This window comes from Parasteatoda tepidariorum, chromosome 2 (assembly GCF_043381705.1).
Source record: "Parasteatoda tepidariorum isolate YZ-2023 chromosome 2, CAS_Ptep_4.0, whole genome shotgun sequence".
In the NCBI taxonomy this organism is placed as follows: Eukaryota; Metazoa; Arthropoda; class Arachnida; order Araneae; family Theridiidae; genus Parasteatoda; species Parasteatoda tepidariorum.
In genome coordinates this window covers 25,228,484-25,244,903 of record NC_092205.1, presented here as the reverse complement: position 1 = coordinate 25,244,903, position 16,420 = coordinate 25,228,484, and the positions used below count along the sequence as shown (strand labels likewise).

The following is a 16,420-nucleotide window of genomic DNA, read 5'->3' as shown; positions in this document are numbered from 1 at the left end:
GAAAAAATTCCAGTTATTTCTATATTTTGTATAGTTGAGTCCGATTCCGACCACTTATATAAATACGACTCTTACTTTCAAACAGTACTATTCGTATCAATCTCAAGTAATCAACATGATCGCTCAGGTAAAATAGCTATTTCCTTTTTTATTAACTTATCAATAAAGTTAAATTTTAGTTGTTGCTATAGGAAAAACGATTGATACTATTGATTCAATAATTAAACTTTAGGAGTGGTTAGCATTAAATTAATAGCAAAAAACAAAAGAACATTTTAAAAATTTCAAAAAAATACATTTTATCATAATATTTCGAAGTTTTATTTTATTAGAATATTTTTAGGAAAACTAGTAAAAATACAATCTTACTTCTTATTATTATTTTTGTTGAAAATTACTTATTTAGCTCTAGCAGTTTTAAATAAATTTCTTTCTACATTTAGAATTGTTTTATTCTTTTAAATGTTTTATTAACTTTAAAAATATAAAGGATAACATATTTTTTTATAATAATGTAGTCTTTTTTAAAGGTTTCAATCAATTTTTTCAAACATATATAGAGTAAATTTATGATTCGTATTTAATAATTTAATAACATTTTTGCCAGGAAGTAAAGAAGATAGTTATTTAGATTGGAGGGTAGTTTCATAAAATACATAAAAAGAAAACCCTATATCATTTTCGTGTTTAAAACATGATTGTTGAAATTTTCATGGGAAATAAAGAATTTTTTTCTTCGATAAGTAAATAAAACAATTTTAAAAACTTTTATTTAATAATTTATTCCAATGCATACATAAATTTTAGATAACAAAGTGTCTGAAATAACCTATACTTCTACTTTAGTATAATAATCAGAAGTTACTAATGTATTTATTAAAAAGTTTACATTTCAGAATTTTTGTATTAGTTCCTTGAAATTAATATATTAAAACATTTTGCAGAAATTTCTTTAATGATTAAATTATTTACAATATTAATTTATTAAACTTTTTGCAATATTAATTTATTAATTGATCAAATTATTTACAATAATTACAAAAATAACCGTCAGTAACTACGAGTCTAAAATAATTTTTGGAAGTGAAATTAACTTAAACATAAATTTCATATTTATTAACTGAGAATTAATATTTTTTATTTTTTTTTTTATTTCCAATGAGCTGCACAATTGGACTTGCCGATGAGCAGACTGTTCTCCACAGGTGGTATCCACTCTGAATTAATATTATAAACAAAAATAAAATAATTAAAAAAATGGTAGTTCTTCAATACAAAGTCGCGTTACGTAATAAATAAATAAATATTTGAATAGTTTACCGATTGTGAAATAAATAATAAGGAATAACTAGTTCAATTTTCGCTCATTCTTTACCAAGTAAAATTTTTAATTGAGTGTTTAACTAAAATCTTATTTCTTGAAAAATCTAGTAAATTATTCCCCATTTTAGTATAGAAATTAGATTTTAAAATTAACTAGTGAATAATTTAGTACAAAAAACGAAAAAAGAATTTCTAAATGAAATGTTTTAAGAAACTAGCAAAAGTTTTCTTTAAATTTAGCAACATTTAAATATTAAATTTATGTATTTTTTTAGGTATTTCTCTTATCTGCTTTGGCAACCATTTCTCTTGCCCACTTGCATGAAGTAAGTTTATTTCAATATTTCTACTGTATTTTATTATCTGCAGATTGTTTCATTCAGTTTAATTTAATCGCTCATCTTTTATTTAGTTTCATTTACCATTAATTATTCGGCTTCATTCAATATCAATTATCTTATTTAGCTTCATTCAACATTAATTATCTTATTTTTCCATACTAAGCTACAGTTATCTTACTTAGCTTCATTCAAAGTTAATTACCTGATTTTTCTTTATTCATCCTCATTTATCTAGTTTGGATTAATTTAGCATTAGTTATCCTAGAAGAAAACTAACTTAAAAATTTCTTATAATTCATTAATATTCTTATGTTATGTTATTGTTATGTTCATAAATATTGTTAATTGGTGTTTCTAGCTCAAAATATCACTTTAGGTTTAGCAAAGACAACGGTTGAAGTTATGTAATAAGTATATAAGTAACAATAAGTTATCGAACTAACATACATATTATTTTCTCATAACATTACATTAAATTGCAAAAAATTAATAAGAAAAAGCAAGAATTAAGAAAAAAGCAAAAATACTTTCGTGCGTATTTGAGCAATTTTCGATCTCGTTCATAATGAATGTAATAATGTGATTTTTCGTTGCAACGAGCAATGATTAATAATAAAGAACCCTTTATTTCTAATTTAGCCAGTTCACCATGCACCAAAACCCTACAAATTCGGATACAGCATCAAAGACAAGCATGGAGAACAACACAGAGAAGAATCTGGAACCGGAGGACACGTGACTGGAAGCTACGGATTCACAGATGACAGAGGCATCAAAAGACAAGTCAACTACGTTGCTGACCATGCTGGATTCCGAGCACAGGTCAAGACCAACGAACCTGGAACCGCTAATCAAAACCCAGCTGCCGTTCAACTCATTTCTGATGCCCCTTACACCGGTGGTGAAGGATATTTGGGTGTCCCTGCAGCCGCAGCCGGATACGGTCTTGGTGGTCAAGGTTACGGATATGGAGGCATCGGATCAGGTTACGGTCTTGGTGGTTTAGGTTACGGATATGGAGGCCTTGGAGCAGCTTATGGTGGCCAAGGATATGGTGGAGCTTATGGTGGATATGGAAATCTTGGATATGGAGGAGCTTATGGTGGATATGGTGGTTATGGATTGGGCATCTTAGGAGGCTTGGGCTATGCCAGATACGGATATTAAATTTTGTAACGGAATAGAATGGGAATAAAACCTTTTGCAATTTATTGTATGTTATTTTCTTCATTCTACATAAATGCCTTCAATAGATTACAAAATCGTGCTCGATTGTTTGAAAAACACTTCTTGCCAAAAATTATGTTAGATAGAAAATGTGGTGTCATTAAAAAAAGGAAGAATGCCTCAATTCTATTAAAGTAACAGCTAACAAATTGTGTAACGAGCTTAACCATTTAATTTGAGGTATGGTACGCCAAAATAATATGACCACCCTAAATAACATTTGGTCTAATAACTGGATCTTCACGTTCCTGAATTCAATCTTGATGATTTGAGGTAGTGACCTCAAATATGTTAATTAATTAGTGCTGCCTGTAATTTAAGTTACGAAATCAGACACAAAAACGTACTTTATCTGAATAAATATACCCTATTTGCAATGGATTAGGATTTATGATCCTCAAAATATAGGGGGTGGCTGCAATCCAAGAAATATGGTACCCATAGTTTTGTCAGGAGAGCGATCCAAAGTTTGAACTACTTAATGTTAATTTTACTTTTACGTTTCTCCCCATATCTCAATAACTGTTTAAGAGAATTGAAAAATTTTTGCCAGCAATTACAAAATTCCTTTTTCCCATGATAATTCCATGCAAAAAATACATTTTAGTAAATATTTTTTTATTATTTATTTTTTTTCTGTTTCACTTTATAGTAATCGAAAAAGTTTTGAATGGTATGGTATGCAATTTTTTAAATATGTAATTTCACCTGGCAAAATACGCAATTTGAGCGGATTCGGTCAAATAGTTCCTAAAATCGAATTTTAAAAATGCGACTTCTTCTCAGGAAACTATTCAACCGATTTCTCAGGAAACTATTTAACTGATTTCGCCCGAATTTTGTATTTCGCTTTGTAATACGCACTTTAAAATGGCTTAAAAAACGGTATACCTTACCATTCAAAATTATTTTGACTATTATTTTATAAAATAAAAAAATAATAAACACTTACTAAAATTTAATTTTTGCATGGAATTCTCATTGGAAAAACGAACTTTATAATCGTGTGCAACAATTTTTAATTTGCTGAAAAAGTTCTCAAGAATTGGCGAAATACGAGAAATACCCCTCGAGATACGGCTGAAAAGTTAGAATATATCAGCGTAGGCATGGATTTTAAAAAGCAGGATGGCACAAAATACTAACATCAAATTTAAGCACAAATTACGGAATGACGCAAAAGAATACTGATATATTAGAAACGAAAGAATAACGTAAACATTAAATTCAAAACATGGAATTTCTCAAACGAATGTTACAAATATTTATGAAGCTTTGAACTAAGACAATCTATGCTTTTGTAATAATTTTTATTTTAAGTGCGTGATTGCAAATATCGTGAAATGCAATCTGAAAAATTAGAATATGTAGGACAAAAGCAGTTATGGTCATTAATTAATTGTAATGACACACAATGCTAACAATAACATTAATCACATATTTTAGAACGACACAAAAGAATACTAAAATATTGGAAAACGAAAGAATAACGTAAACATTAAATACAAAGCATAGAAGTACACAAAAGAATATCAAAACTTTACAAATGTTTGAAAAGCAAATAACTAAGACAAACAAAAATTTTGCAATGAAATATTTTTCAATTGCGAAATTGCCATCAACTGCGAAACGCAAGTTGACAAATCACGAGACGTAGAAGACTGTATTCAGGGGTTTTAAAATAAGGACTGGAACAAATTATTAACGAAAACATTAATCACACATTTTAGAATTACTCAACAGCAAATTAGACATTAAATTAGACTCACTTTATAAAGCAGCTCAAACGAATGCTAACATATGAGAAACAAAAGAATAACTTAAACATATAACACAGAACATAGAATTGCATAAAGGAATATCAAAACGTTAAAAATATTTATGAAACTTGTAACCCTGGTATCAGAATTTACCAAATCAATCTGAAGCATAATGCAATGTGAAAAATAAATATAATATTTTCTAGTGTTTTAAATGCATTTCTAATGTTGAAAATACCATCTTCCAGTATTTTAATTCATGTCGCAAAACTTTCAATCCATTAAAGTCAAAGTGTATAAGAAGACAAACAAAATCCATTAAAAAAAATCACGGAACGGAAAATCCGTTCCGTGATTTTCCGTTCAAATCAGATATTCGATCGGTTTAATAATGATACTGTAATTGAAAAAATTCATGCATGGGAGCAAAAGAAATTTTATAAGTTAGAACAGAAGAAAAAAAGGCTATTTTTAAGAGATCGATAACGTTTCAAGGCTTCGAAATTTTTATATTGCTTCTAAGTTTTGTAAAATTAATCTTCAATTTCACTGAATTTAAATTTGTTTTAAATTTTGAAAAAAAGGATTTAGAGCTCTTGTAAATTTTTGGTGTAACCCCAACGGAGCACGAATATCTAAACCCTACGAGTTTAAAAACTGTTTTTTTTTGGGGGGGAAGCATCGAAATTAGAGTTGGGTACTGATTCGGATTCGAATCACTGAATTGACTCGATGTTTCGTTTCAATTGGTTAATTGATTACTAACGATCATTGATTCGAATCCAATTGGTTTGAATCAGTAATTCGAATCAACAAAGTGAGATGATTTTATTGATTCGAATCACTCAGATGATTCCTTTTGTCTAACTCTAATTGAAACAAGACGACTAGTTATACAAAAAATTACTACTCGATACCCAAATAAATATCAAGGTTTTAAAAAAAGAATGTGTGTTTAGATCATTGATGTCAAGAAAATATGGTGTCCAGTCCATAGTGCAAAAAAAAGAGAAAAATTTAATCGATGCGATTTCTCAAAACCTAATACCTCGTTCGTATTGAAATTTTGAATATTTTTTCATGAGAACATTAACTAGTTATTGAGTAAAGGATAGGATTGGAAGGGTATTCTTATTGGAGGGCAAATATTTCTACAATGCGTTGGTATAAATTTAACCCAAAGTCGTTTTTTTTTCCTTTCGATTCAAATTTTAATTTTTTTAATCTATCGTTCCACATCCAGTCAATTGTAATATGAAGAATTGTATACATGACTTCAATAAGTAGGCTTTTTTTTTTTCCTTATTAAAACTCATATAACTCACTAAGGCATTGTGTGCATCCTGTTTGCAGCCACCAATGTTATATTATTAAACCTCCCTGTGGAAGGTTTCTTCGCAAAGCTTTTAAAAAATGTTCAAATGTACTTCTATATGCTTAGATTTGAATGAAATAGGTGTTTATTAGATTGAAAAATAATAAACAATGTACTCTTTTGTCCATGCTGCATGCATCCTGTTTTTTGCCACTTATGTCATATGTACTAATAAACTAAACTATCGAAATGTTCAAGGCAACATTTTAAAATATGTCGTTTAAATGCTCTACCGTATGATTTAAGTATCATATAGGGGAAGCTCGGACAAGATGGGACCACCGGGCAAGACGGGACATCGCTTTTTTTTCTATGCGCATTCACGGTAGCGACATCTAAAGTGCGTATTCGGAAGGAAAAAATTATTGTTCTCAATACGCACAAGTTTTTTCATCAGTTCACAAGGTGTTACCAAAATGCAAGCATTGTTTTGTTTTTCTTACATCGTGTTAAAATATTTTTCCAGGTTTGTATGCTGACATTATTTGTTTAATACATTGCAATAAATTTTTCGAATTTGTGGGCCTGCAGTGTCATTATTGTAAAAACATAATGAGTAGTGTAAATTAAAATTTATTTGTTTAAACAAATTTGCGGATATTTTTTTTAAAAAATGTACAGGGTGTTCCAAAATTATCTTTACAACTTCAAAAATTCATAACTTCGAACATAAACGAGATATTTATATTCTGTCTTTTGCATGTATTACTGCAACTAATAAAGTTTTTTTTCAATAGGCTGAAAAGTTTTAAGTGAGGATGTGGACACCACAACAGAAAGCTCAATGCGTCTCATGGCCGTATTCGCTCCAAATTTTCTGGACTTGTGCTGGGTCGTCCGGCTCCACTTTTGTGCAATACTGATCCGTTGCTCATGAAGCTTGTGTGCCATGCACGGATGGAGGGTCTGGATGGTGGGTCTCTTTGGAAATTTGTCCTGAAGTTCCGTTGAACCTGTGTATCTGATTTCGTCTCTATGAACCATGAGACGCAATGAGCTTTCTGTTTTGGTGTCCACATCCTCACTTAAAACTTTTCAGCCTATTGAAAAAAAATTTTATTAGTTTCAGTAATACACGCAAAGGACAGAATATAAATATCTTGTTTATGTTCGAAGTTATGAATTTTTGAAGTTGTAAAGATAATTTTGGAACACCCTGTACTATCCGGGCAAGATGGGACAGCCATAGTAGAATAAAAGTGTAATATAAAAATTAAACTCTCCGGATTTGGCAAAAAGCATAAAAAATAGGGTAATATTAGCAATAAAAATATGAACTAGCAAATATAACTTAACAAATTATAAACTTATATATAACTATATATAAGTTTATAATATAAAATATAACTTAACAATTTATCTTACAATTTACAATTTATCCGCATCTTATGCAGTAACTGTGATGTTTGAGAGCGTTTTTTTGTCGATTATTCTTTTATTTTGACATTAATTTCTGTGATTTTTAAAATATAATTATATGTCCCATTTTGCCCGGGTAGCCCGGGCAAGATGGGCCAATGTTCTATTTTTGTTTATGTAAAGTTATTATTGCTTAACTTTATTATTTATTTATTTTCTGCATGAGATATATAAGAGCAATGTTCTCACTATATGTTTACAGTGTAAAATATATAAAATTGCTCTAGTTTACTATTTTTTAAGCCAAGTTTCCTTAAGCGGTTCATCTTGCCCGCTCTTCCCCTACTTAGAAAAATTAGTAAAGAATTTATGTTCTTATGCCCTCAACGTTTTAACCTATACTACCCTCCAATGAAACTCCAGCGCATGCATCCTGTTTTCTGCCATAGTTATAATTTTGAAAAACACAATAAAAGTTTTTTAAAAGTTCAAATATATACATATATCATACAATAATATTCAATATGCAATATTAACCAATAAAAGTTAAAATATATAATTTTTTATGTATTGTTTTTCTCTACGCTTATCAAGTTCAAATAATTAGATGAGATAATTATATTAGTACAGTAAAAAACATTAAAGAAAGTGCTCTTTTTCCTCCCTTTTAAAACTCATACAACCGCTAAAGCAACTCCATAGTACGGCTTCTTGTTTTCTGTGGGCAATGTTAGATTATTGATCCAAGTAATAAAAGTTATCGACTTAAAATTTTAAAAAAATTAGTATAGTTCTTCCATACGCTTATGCAGTTTATTTAAAACAATTATTTTTATATATTGAAAAAATTAGAGAAAAATCTCTTTTTTTTTCACCTTCGAAAATCTTACAACCGCTAACGCAAGTCTATAGTATGGCTTCTTGTTTTCTGTGGGCAATGTTAGATTATTGATCCAAGTATTAAAAGATATCTACTTTAAATTTAGAAGAAAAAAATATTAATGTTATTCGTCCGTATGTTTATAAAGTTTAAACTGAGATAATTAATTTTAATGTATTAAAAAATAGTTTAAAGAAAGTGTGTGTTTTTTACCCTTTTGAAACGTGTATTACCCCCTAAAGAAACCATTCCGTCGCATTGTTTCCTTGATGGACGCCCCAATAAAAGATTTCTAAATAAAATTTTAAAAAAATACTTAGAAATATAAAAATTTTATAAGCTTTTCACTAAGTTAATAAATGTTACCTGTGTAAAGAAATATTTAAATGTATGAAGAGAACACAAGGTAATTAAATGTTTGTTCATTTTTTTAACTGTGACATTCATTGCGTGATGGTATTGGTCATTTTAACATTGACTTAATGCCATTAATCCGTAAAAGAATTTGATAAGATTGCATCAGAAAATCAAACACAAATTATCTATAATAAGTGAATACATTAACCCGAAAATCTGATTGGTTTCTTTCACAATAATCTTTATTTTATTGTTGAAACATATTATATCACTCTTTTAATACTTGTCTCTTGAATGTGATCAATCAAGTGTGAACATATTTGTTTATTACTGCATTTTGATCGCATTGCGATCGTTTTGATTTATTCATATATAAATACAACTCTCATTTTCACACAGTACAATCGTTTGAACATTCTAGCAATCAATATGATCGCTCAGGTAATAATATTTCAACTTTTGTATTATGTTTCCTTCTCACATTGTTTCAAGTTTGAACATGGCAGAAATTTCAGTACTTATTATTTCACTGTATTTTAATTTCGGATTTAAGATTTGAAATATTCTATATGAAACTTTTATGGTTATTGATTGTAGCATTTCAAATTACTGAAACAAAATAATGTGTAAAATATTTAATTATTTATTTCACTTAATCCCTTGATGCACATTAAAATAAATATGTCTTTTATATATTTTTTTCTGATGCCCTAAAAACAAGCAAAGATGTATTTTGGTATTTTTTTAAACATAAAAAATCTAATAGTTACTAAAAAAATCCATTAGATTGTTTGACTTATATTTGTACTAAAATATAAAATCCAAAAAATGAGTTTAAAAACAAGCAAAAATTTCATTCCTACTCAAAAATGTATCAATAATTGATTTTGTAAATTAAATAAATTTCAATGATGAATAAATGTTTCTCTAAGTTCTATTTAATTACAAATGAGAATTACTAAGTTCTATTTAATTGAAAACTTGAAATGATTTTAACTTTAGCGCAGAAGAAGACACCGGTAATTCATACTGTAATTCATAACCATAAATTATAAAAATGCTAAATACAATATTTTTTTACTTATTTTGTTAAATTAATACAAAAAAAATAATTTTCTATATATTTTCGTTACCAAAATTGCATAAATTATAATCACTGATCAATTTGAAAGTTAAAATGCAGAGAATAAAATACAAAGAATAAAATAAATTATATAAAGGTTATACTTATTTAATAATTTTTTCCACACTTTTAAAATTTTCATTCTAAAATTATGATAAAATGAACGGCAGCAGTCTGTCCATTCAATTAAGAGTAAAGTTTACGGTAGAGAGCATTTTTTTTTTTACGTTTACAGTTTTGAAACCGTTTACAACTGGTATGAATACAAAAATTCACGTTTTTTTAAAACATTTACAACTAGCATGGTTTCAAAACCCTAAAAAAGAATTTAAATGAACATTGGAGATAGTTTAACAGCCTTATGGCGCTGTCATCTATGCGTGAATGAGAGTATCGTATTCTAATAGCCCAGGGTCACAAATAAGAGAGCGTAGGACACTGGAAATTTTTCATGTGATGAAAGTAATATTTTGATGTCATCGTTGGGGCTCAAACCCCAAGAACTGTTGATCATTAGATTGAGTTATTAGCCCTCTCTGCTATATAAGAACCCATCTGCAAGGAACAGAGTTGTTTCATTAAATGGGTCTAGTTGATGCGATGAATTCTAGTTGCTTAAACGTATTAGGAACAGTTAATAAACAGTTTTTCTCGCAGTCAGCAGTTTGAATACTATATTTATGATAATTTGACTGTTTTGTTTGAATATAGTAAAGTAACAATTACATAAATTGTTATTTAACTATTTTTTTCCGAGAAATTTCTAACAGTGCAGAATGTTTTTCGATAAATTTGAAGCATTTATACATTATATAGGTACATTATTTTTCAAAAAAATTTGGATCAATTTAAAATTGAAAAAAATTGGAAAAAATTGAAAAATTTTGGAATGATTTGATTCAAAATTTCAAATAAAATACATCACAATTTTTCTTCTAAGTTTTTGAATAAGGTATCGTATGTCATTTATGGAAAATAAGTCTTTCAATAAATAAATTTAAAGAAAAAAAAGTAATTTGATATTAAGTGAAAGAAAACTATAATACTTATGGAATGACAGTTCAGTTATTTTTTTTTTCATTTTTACCCTATTATTTAATCTTATTAAAGATGCACATTACCATCTAAATGAGAAAGAATATGGAAAAGTAAAAATGTATTGAACAATTTTATTTCAAAGGTTCAAATGCCTTTAAAGTGTGTCTTAGTTTGATCAAAATTATAACAAAAGATTTCAATGATATCCTGTAGTTGGTTAGTCATAATTTCTTTTCTTTTTTTGTCGAATTTCAGTTAACTTCTAAAAAAAAGATTCCAGTTATATCCTGTATCCTGTAGGTGGAAGATCATAGATTTTTTCTATCAAATCCATTAGTTAACATGTAAGAAAGATTCAAGTTATAACGCATCTCTGAGTTATAGAACTTGAAGTGAGAAGTTATAGTTTTCTTTTATCGAATCTATGATTCTAGGAAAGATTTTAGTTTTATTCAGTAAGTGTCAGGACATAACATTCTTTTATTGAATCTATTAATTTACTTCTACCAAAAATTCTAGTTATATCAAGTAAGTGGAAGGTCAGAGTTTTCTGTTATCAAATCTATTTATCGAATTGAATCTATTGATCAGATCTATTTATCGAATCAAATCTATTGATCAAATTTCGAATCGAATCGAATCTGACAGTTTACTTCTATGAAAGATTCTAGCTATATTCAGTAAGTGGGGGATCATTGTTTTCTTTTATCAAATCTTTTAGTTAACTTCTACGAAAGATTTGAGTTAACTAGTAGATTCGACAAAAGTCCAGTATGCTAGATATTAAAGGTTTCTCTTATAAAATATCTTAATTAACTCCTACGAAAGATTCTAGTTATATCCAGAAAGTGGGAGGTAATAGTTTTCTTTTATCGAATCAGCCATATTTTTTACGGTTTTGTAAGACTGTTTGTCCCAGTAGATCACCGAAATCAAACATCACTGGTTGATGACAGTGAGCGGTTGGGTAACCGCTTTCATCAGCCTGCTAAGGGACAGAGGATGTGTGGTATCGGTCCTGATTGAACTGTTATCTCATAAAGTGATTGTTTTCAAGTGTAGAACGTCGGGCTTCCAAAGTGGGGAGCCATCCTCTTGCCGATTTCGTTTGTAGTTTGCTGGTTGGGAGTTCAAAGTTTCTTTTTTATCGAATCTATCAGTTAACTTACACAAAAAGATACAAAATATATTTTGTAGGTGAAAGGTCATAAGTTTCACAATCGAATCTATTAGTTAACTAGTACAAATGTTCTAGTTATATCATGGAAGTGGGAAAACATAGTTTTCCTTCATTTTTCTATCGAATCTATTCGGCTGTATTTCACAATTTTTGTCAATCCAAGAATTCGTATATTAATTTTTAAATATAACTTTTTAAAAACAAACTTTTGTCACTTTCAGGTATTTCTTCTGACTGCTTTGGCAACTATTTCTCTTGCCCACCTGCATGAGGTAAGTTCAATTTAATAAATATGGGTATTCTTAAAAACGTTATGTGTATACAGAAATATAACTGATCGCAAATTTTGAACGTTTTCAAATATTTAACATTCCTTTTGAACTAATCCCTTATTAATGCTTTATTTTGATAAGTAACCGGCATTGAAAAGTCTGCCCTATATTGAGTTCGCGGATTTTGAGTTTACGAATGTATTTATTAAGCCCTGCGTACTACATTTATAAAATTGAGTCATTCATTTTAAGTTTCTCATTGATGCATCTTTCAAACATAACATTTCGATCAATATATTTTTTAGTGCATAGATTTTAGAATTTGTATCAATTTCAGCCCATTCACCATGCACCAAAACCATACAAATTTGGATATAGTATCAAAGACAAACACGGTGAGCAACACAGAGAGGAATCCGGAACTGGAGGACATGTGACTGGTAGCTACGGATTCACAGATGATAGAGGGATCAAAAGACAAGTGAACTACGTTGCTGACCATGCTGGATTCCGAGCTCAGGTCAAGACCAACGAACCGGGAACTGCCAACCAAAACCCAGCTGCCGTTCAACTCATCTCTGATGCCCCTTACACCGGTGGAGAAGGATATTTGGGTGTCCCTGCAGCAGTAGCCGGATACGGTCTTGGAGGTCTAGGTTATGGATATGGAGGTCTTGGAGCAGGTTACGGTGGTCTCGGATATAATGGATATGGCGGAGCTTATGGTGGATATGGAGGAGCTTATGGTGGATACGGAGGAGCATATGGTGGTTATGGATTAGGTATCTTGGGTGGTTTAGGTTATGCCAGATATGGATATTAAATCATGTAATAGTTATGCTAATTAAGATACTTGAAAAATAAATACTTTAAATTATTGAATTTTTCTTTTTAACTGTGTAGTTTATTTTTCCAAGTTTCACCGAAACCAATCTGGTGTGATTAAAATTCATTAAAAAAGGTTAAACTTTTCTAATAAAGTTGTTAAAATTGGAACCCTTAATTTTCAAAACTTTATATCCAGAAATAATTTCCTTACTTAAAATATTATTTACAGTATTTACGATTAAACACAGCATAATTGATCATCGGTTTTTAATTTTTGTAGTGCTTAATTTTTCAACAGTTTTCAAAGCAAAAACGTAAAAGTTTGAGGTGTTTGGAATAAGGATAATTGAAAACAAATAATAAATCACGTGCAAACATTTAGTTTTTAAAAAAATCATTATAAGATTCTGAGAGCATTGTTATAACACTCAAATATAAAAAAAATTTTAAAAAAGCAAGATTACCGTGTATAAAAGTGCTATTAATCATACTAATCATACTACATTCTTGAAATAAGGAATCATGCTACAAATAGTTAAATTCCTGATACCCTTACAAACCATGGTGATAAAATTATTCATTGATTAGTTGCGTCAGAACATGTTATTTTCAGAAATATTTCGTGTTTCCGTCATTCATACTCAGTGTATCATTGACATCTTTACTCACCAGGTAAAATAAACCTGCGATTACATTTAATTTTATAACTGGCGCTGAACATCTGACCGAGTTTGGAGTTTACGATTATCAATGTTCAACTCTGAAGCNATTTTTCTTATTTAGCCAGTTCACCATGCACCCAAACCCTACAAATTCGGATACAGCATCAAGGACAAACATGGAGAACAACACAGAGAGGAATCCGGAACAGGAGGACACGTGACTGGCAGCTACGGGTTCACAGATGATAGAGGCATCAAAAGACAAGTAAACTACGTTGCTGACCATGCTGGATTTCGAGCTCAGGTCAAGACCAACGAACCTGGAACCGCCAATCAAAATCCAGCTGCCGTTCAACTGATTTCCGATGCCCCTTACACCGGTGGTGAAGGATATTTGGGTGTCCCTGCAGCAACAGCCGGATACGGACTTGGTGGTCTAGGTTACGGATACGGAGGACTTGGTGCAGGATATGGTGGAGCTTATGGTGGATATGGCGGAGCTTATGGTGGATATGAAGGGGCTTATGGTGGATACGGAGGAGCATATGGTGGTTATGGATTAGGCATCTTAGGTGGTTTAGGCTACGCCAGATATGGATATTAAATCATGTAATAGTTATGTTAATTAAGATACTTGAAAAATAAATATTTTGAATTATTGAATTTTTCTTTTTAACTGTGTAGTTTATTTTTAAGTTATTTTTCCTAGTTCTACCGAATCCAATTTGGTGTGATTAAAATTCATTAAAAAAGGTTAAACTTTTCTAATAAAGTTGTTAAAATTGGAAATAATTTTCAAAACTTTTCAAAGTTTTACATCTAGAAGTAATTTCCTTACTTAAAATATTATTTACAGTATTTACGATTGAACACAGCATAATTGATCATCGGTTCTTAATTTTTATAGTGTTTAGTTTTTCAACAGTTTTCAAAGCAAAAACGTAAAAGTTTGAGGTGTTTGGAATAAGGCTAATTAAAAACAAATAATAAATCACGTGTAAACATTTAGTTTTAAAAAAACCATTATAAGATTCTGAGTGCATTGTTATAACACTCAAATATAAAAAACATTTTAAAAAATTTAAAAAAAAAAAAAAAAAAAAAAAAAAAAAAAAAACAAGATTACTGTGTATAAAAGTGCTATTAATCACACTAATCATACTACATTCTTGAAATAAGCAATCATGCTACAAATAGTTAAATTCCTGATACCCTTACAAACCATGGTGATAAAATTATTCATTGATTAGTCGCGTCAGAACATGTTATTTTCAGAAATATTTCGTATTTCCGTCATTCATACTCAGTGTATCATTGACATCTTTACTCACCAGGTAAAATAAACCTGCGATTACATTTAATTTTATAACTGGCGCTGAACATCTGACCGAGTTTGGAGTTTACGATTATCAATGTTCAACTCTGAAGCCTTAGGATTTTGAACCCAAGCAAGAAGACAAGGGAAATCCAGGATCAAAGACAAGGGAATTCCAGGGTGGAACGGCTTAGCATTCATGGAGAAATTTTTGCCAGAACTAATTCGTTTTTGCGCTACATCAAGAGGAGAACCATGAAATCCACCAACGGTTAGCCAGATAGCAAAAGGATTCTATAGCATAAACCGTTTACTACTAAGGATATTTTATATCAGCCGTGTAGTTGATCCAACGGGCTTTTTTGCACTACGTGTAAAGGTTAAGCTTTACTGCAGTTAACGCTTGATATCTATAGTTAAAATGAAAACGGACATTATGACATGGTTACGTTAGATCATATGTGCGCAAAAATATCATAATTAATTTCTAATATCTGAAAAAATCTAGAAGTAATACTGAACAATGAAACATATTTTAAGAAGAATTAGAAAACTAACAGTTTTATTTCGCAACTTTAATTTCTTTTATATTAATACAAGCGTAAAAGAAAAATTTGAAACAATATATTAAGGCAAAAAAAAAACATAAAAAAATAATATCCTGTTTCCAATACATTAATATATTTAATATTATTATGTATTGATATCAATCACTATATTAGCTAAACTGTATTAACTAAATAATATTTTTGTTAAATGACATTCGTCCAGATGACAACAGAGTCGAAACAAACTCCAGCACATGAAATGTAATTATCACTTGTCTCAATTCAAACAGAAACCACACAAGGGAACTAACAATTTAAACACAACAATAAATAAATGAATAAAATTTTCAAACAAAAAAAAGTACGATTGATAAATTTAAAACATCACTTGTTAATTTAAAACATCACAAAATTTACATGATTGTAATTTCACTAGATCAAAATTTTAACCTTGTGATTGCATGATGACTTTCGTCTGACTTTGCAAATTGATTGTGCAAATTAATTCATATTTCACTAACTTTTTGACCATAGATAATAATCGCTCACTTAGGGTAAAAATTGAAGAAGAAGGGTCGTGTCACTCTTTCTACATTCATAAGGAATTCCAGATATTACACGTTTTACATGTAACGTGCTGTGACATGGAAAGAAAAGTGGCTTAAATAATCCCTTTGAAACTTAGCTAAACCGAGAGACTTATTGTCAATAAGAGCATTTTGTATGGATTATGTTTTCTAGGCTAAGCTGCACAGCTATAGCTCTTTACTGCCTATACGTCTGGGTTACTGTTTCCAGTGTTTTGAAGCTATACAGCTTGGCGTCTATGAGA

General features: G+C 29.7%; 2 protein-coding genes across 3 annotated transcripts; both read left to right on the top strand.

Annotated features, from left to right (window-relative positions):
- LOC122270096 (adult-specific rigid cuticular protein 15.7-like) lies at positions 1-14,388 on the top strand. 2 transcript variants are annotated; one of them, XM_071178114.1, is made up of 3 exons: positions 1-127; positions 1,599-1,649; positions 13,847-14,388. In XM_071178114.1, the coding sequence occupies exons 1-3, from the start codon at positions 116-118 to the stop codon at positions 14,327-14,329; spliced, it is 546 nt and encodes a 181-aa protein (XP_071034215.1). In that variant the 5' UTR covers positions 1-115; the 3' UTR covers positions 14,330-14,388. The 2 variants fall into 2 exon arrangements, with proteins under 2 accessions (XP_071034215.1, XP_042902143.1); XM_043046209.2 differs by lacking the exon at positions 13,847-14,388 and adding an exon at positions 2,304-2,831.
- Positions 8,961-13,130, top strand: LOC122270092 (adult-specific rigid cuticular protein 15.5-like). The gene is made up of 3 exons (XM_043046201.2): positions 8,961-9,063; positions 12,185-12,235; positions 12,573-13,130. Exons 1-3 carry the CDS (start codon positions 9,052-9,054, stop codon positions 13,056-13,058), a joined length of 549 nt encoding a protein of 182 aa, XP_042902135.2. The 5' UTR covers positions 8,961-9,051; the 3' UTR covers positions 13,059-13,130.
- Positions 14,389-16,420: the final 2,032 nt, after the last annotated feature.

What these genes read in the sequence shown, in the direction of transcription:
- LOC122270096 (XM_043046209.2), top strand. An exon ending in CTCTTGCCCACTTGCATGAA is followed by an intron (nt 1,650 to 2,303) that starts GTAAGTTTATTT and finishes TTTCTAATTTAG; the next exon opens with CCAGTTCACCATGCACCAAA.
- LOC122270092 (XM_043046201.2), top strand. An exon ending in CTCTTGCCCACCTGCATGAG is followed by an intron (nt 12,236 to 12,572) that starts GTAAGTTCAATT and finishes TATCAATTTCAG; the next exon opens with CCCATTCACCATGCACCAAA.